Source organism: Lathamus discolor, chromosome 6 (assembly GCF_037157495.1).
Source record: "Lathamus discolor isolate bLatDis1 chromosome 6, bLatDis1.hap1, whole genome shotgun sequence".
NCBI classification, from domain to species: domain Eukaryota; kingdom Metazoa; phylum Chordata; class Aves; order Psittaciformes; family Psittacidae; genus Lathamus; species Lathamus discolor.
Window position 1 is genome coordinate 53,633,116 of NC_088889.1, and position 4,112 is coordinate 53,637,227.

At 36.6% G+C, this 4,112-nt stretch overlaps 1 protein-coding gene and 1 long non-coding RNA gene across 6 annotated transcripts in view; one reads left to right on the top strand and one right to left on the bottom strand.

Annotated features, from left to right (window-relative positions):
* The window catches only part of TRPM5 (transient receptor potential cation channel subfamily M member 5), a 40,531-nt gene extending 37,314 nt beyond the window's left edge, over positions 1-3,217 (bottom strand). For 3 of the 4 annotated variants that reach the window (XR_010613496.1, XM_065682776.1, XM_065682777.1), the window contains exons 1-3: positions 3,101-3,207; positions 1,931-2,111; positions 212-378 (exon numbers count right to left, since the gene is read on the bottom strand). Coding sequence is in view for 3 of the 4 variants with exons in the window: in XM_065682776.1 (XP_065538848.1) it covers positions 212-378; positions 1,931-2,111; positions 3,101-3,145 (393 nt within the window). In the remaining variant the exon portion in view is untranslated. Of the gene's footprint in view, positions 1-211; positions 379-1,930; positions 2,112-3,100 lie in introns of all 4 variants that reach the window. The other variant, XM_065682775.1, reaches the window with a different exon arrangement.
* The window catches only part of LOC136016108 (uncharacterized), a 31,179-nt gene that overhangs the window by 12,983 nt on the left and 14,084 nt on the right, over positions 1-4,112 (top strand). The gene's annotated exons all lie outside the window — the stretch shown is intronic.

Consider the following 4,112-nt stretch of genomic DNA (forward strand, 5'->3'; position numbering starts at 1 on the left):
GAATTGCTGCCAAGTATACTGAGTGGAGAGCGCAGAATCTTTTTAACTGCTCTTCTTGCTCTTTATTTCTCTTTAACCACCAAACACTCTAAACCTCCACTTTTGTTTTTAAGTTAGATCAATGTTGTTCTGCCTATTACTTCCACATTTTGTGAAGGTGCTGCTTGCTTCTGGACAGTCCTGTCTCATGAGTAGAATAAGCAAAAAATACCTTTGTGTTGTCCAGAATTTCTCTGTGCTGAATTTTTCTCAGTAAAGTTATTCCTATGGCAATCGCTCTGGCTTTGGATGAAGTACTGGCCAGTGCATGATCTCGGACTGCTTGCACTAGGTGTCTTGTTATTCCTACACGCAAAGCACTGGTAAAAATCCAGGCACCTGAAATCAATTTTTAAAAATGGTTAGATACTTTCTTTAAAATTGAACATGTTGTGTCAAGTAGCATTAATTGGAGTAATAGATTTAAGTTTTTTTTCCAGGTAGATAAACTGTAGACAGGTCTTGATGGACTGTAACTTCTGGAATTAAATACATAAAAAGTATGTAAGACTTTAAAAAGGAAAATAAGGAGAAATTATATGCCCAAGCAAACACGCTTCACATATCATGTGATACAATATTGCCATCTTTACTCTGATGTTAATGTGCCACCAAGAATGCTGTGTCTGGTCTAGTGGCACTTGCTGTTCTAAATCTGATCAGAAATATCACTACACAAAGCAGGTCTGCTTGCTGCATAAGGAACATCAAAGGGACAGGACAGAGGAAGCTGTTGGCTTGAACTGAGGACTCAGTCCCAGTAGTAGAACTGGTAGCAGAAGAGCTTGGCTATAACCTGTCTAAAATGGTGTTCTCATTTTCTTGTTTTTGTGTGCTGGACAGTGAATTCAACAGAATTCTTCTGCAGAATTTACAACACTATTGTTATGGTGACAAAGAATTTGGAGAACCCTGTGTAAATAGCTAACCAACCTCTTTCAGATGTGTAAGAAACTGGAGATCTTGATGCTGTCCAGTCTTAAATGTTGAAGGCAGATGGAGATAAGAGAATATCTGTATGGTACAGAAGTACCAAAAAGGGCTTTAGTGCTAGGCTGCTTCATTACAAAAAGTGAATCAGTCTTATCTGGACCAGTGAAGCTGAATCAACTGTAAAACTATTAGATATTTTTACTCAATTTTGCAGGTTTGTTTTTTTTTTCTTTTTTCGCATTTTACAAGGAAAAAAAGATGTAATCTTAAATGAAAGCCACTTCTGTGTATGTGCCCAGACATTAATTGTCTTGGTTTTGGTTTAAAATGTTTTTCACTACTCTTATAATTTTTGCAAACAGTCAGGGAGAAAGTGAGCTGGTTTGTTTAATGTTATATATTACCAAGGTCTTTTTGTTTAATCTTGAGTCTAACCTTACACTATTTTACTAATGAAGTTCATTCAACTCTTAGATTTTTAAGAAAACAATATTCAAAAAAACAATTGTAACATGATTTTGACTGATATCTAAAAAGTGAGAATGGGGAAAACAAGAATTATTATTTTTGACCTGAATTCACTCTTGCTGAAGTCAAATTGCTATGTGTTCTTAAGAATTATTTTGCTTTGGCACCAAAGAGGGACAACATACTTGGTCCCATCTCATGCTGTGTTTCTAGTATCATATCTGAAGGAAAACACTGTTCAGTAATTTTACACTTCAGAAATGGTTGCTTAAAGTAATATGGTTTGAAATAACTTGCTTTTGCTATTTCTAATACAATAATTTTCATTTTAAAGCTGTTCTAATACAGGTGGTAGGTTGAATTCAGCAAAGCCTCAAACTCCCCCAAATAATCATGTAAGAAGGCTGATTGACATTAAAAGATCACTGGCTGCTAGGTGTGAGACTCCAATAGGTATATAAATTCTTTCTTTAAAGTCTAAAGCACTAACCTGTGCTTTGAGCTGCCTTTATAAGTCCTTTTTTTAAGGTGTCCCGTAGCCAAGGCTTCACCTGGAAATTTTCTTCTTCCCCTGCTAAAGAGACGACCAAATTGGGAGCAGGTAGTTTCCATTTGTTGAGCATAACTTCGAATATAATTCCAGGATGAATGGTATTTGGGACCTTAATAAACTTCAATAAACAAAGCAAAAACAACTGAGTAACAATAGGACAGACAGTAGGATACAGTAGAGGTATTGTTCATGCTGAATGCAGAGGGAAATTTAAAATCAACTTGGTTATTTAAGGAAAATTTGAGCAATTTATTTGGACATGACCTGACAGAAATAAATACTGGGATGAATTTAGCAGACTTCTGTATAAATCCACTAAATTTGGACAGTTTGTGTTAATTCTCTGTTGCAGACTGACAAATTGCACTCTCCTTTAATGCTGCTATTCCTCTTGAACTGCTTTCAGTTCCATGGCACTCTAGCAAAGCCAAAAAATTTCTTAGGTGTTTCTTGTTGCTGCACTAGCTGAAATATTTGCCTGATTTCATGTCTGTTTTCCAAGGACGTGTTATGTGAATCTGTTGCTTCTACCCGTTCTGTAAATATTTCAGCTTTGTGCTGAAGACTTTATAATTAAAAAAAATCTTCAGGTAGATTTCTAATCCTACAAAATTCTTCTGCTCTAGCATCTAATGTATACAAGGAACTAGTGAGGAGGTGGGTCTGTCTATGTAAATTCTTTTTTGCATACTAGCAGAACAGAGAGGGAGACCTTTAAGGAGAGTCTTGAAACAGCCCCAAAGTATGTGTAAAACATTGAAATCCATAGGGATTAATTTGGCAGAAAGAGATTAAACCAAGGAAATTATGCAAAATGAAGGAAGCTGAGCACATAATTGATTTGTTTGGGTTTTGTTAAAGAAGGAAGTGATCAACTGTACTTGTAGCATGTCGGTGCAAGTCAAGTGATTGGTTTCTGTATATTAGCAGGCCTTATTTTAAATAACATTAATGTTCAGGAAGTTATGGTCCCTACTTTGAATGTGATGTGGTGCCTCACACGGTGGCACACTGACCCTCACTGTTAGACTTTCTTCATTTAATGCCAAGAAGTAACAGCTGAACAACAGCAATAGTGTAAAGGGTTAAAACTTCTCAGGGCTGTACCTTTCCACGTTTCTTCCCAGAAGCTGTGAAGTCTATTTCTCCCATGCAGTATGGTGGTTCTCTTTTGAAAGCTTCCTCTTTGTCACTGCTGCACAGCTTGGTTTCCATTTCCTTCATTGAATTAGTAAGGTGGTTACCAGTAGACCAAGATGTTCACTGAGATGACAGACAACTGAAAAATGAGCTGTTTAAACTTGAGAGGCCACAAAATCCATTAATTTACATCTAGCTGATTTTTCAGACAAATATTTCATTCTTCTACTATTATGCTTATAAGGCTCAGCTGAAATTGGTCGTGTTTGGACCAAATGTTGAACTTTATATAAAGGCAGAGGCAGATTCCGCACCAAAGCTATGTAACATAAGTTATGAAAAGGCATGAAGGGGTAAGGCTCAACTCTCATTTAGCAGACAAAGCTGAGTTGAAACTTCCTTCAATCCCTCCAAAGTCATTTGGGGTGTCTCAGAGCCCAAAGGTGATCTTAATTCTACAAGAAAGAAAGAGAAGCCTTAGCCACAAGCTATGCAAACAAGAACAGGTCTGAGTCATGGTTTCTTAGTGTGTTTATGCATCATGCTACTACAACTTGCATTGTCCAATGTGGACACTAAATAACTAAGTGGTAAGATTGTATTTCTCTGAAAATACTTTTGAAGCAATTTACTCCCCATCTGCTGTAGGAATACGCTATTTATTCATAAGCCAAAGTATCTAAGGCCAAGCTGTACTCAACAAGAACATACAGTTCAAGAAGGCAGGTGGTTTTCTCTATATGTGGTTTAGGAATGATGGTGAGTAATCTGTCCTAGAGTAAAGGTCATATAGCAAGAGTTGTGCTTCTACATTACATAAGACAGGGAAAAGCTCTTCTTTCTTCTCCTATATTCCAGTTTGACTGAACTGATATGATTTGGAAAACAGAGGTTTCAACTTGTATGCTTTATTTAGTTTCTTTTCAAAACGAAAGCAATGAAATAACTCTCTTCTGCCTTCATTGGCATATTCAGGTAC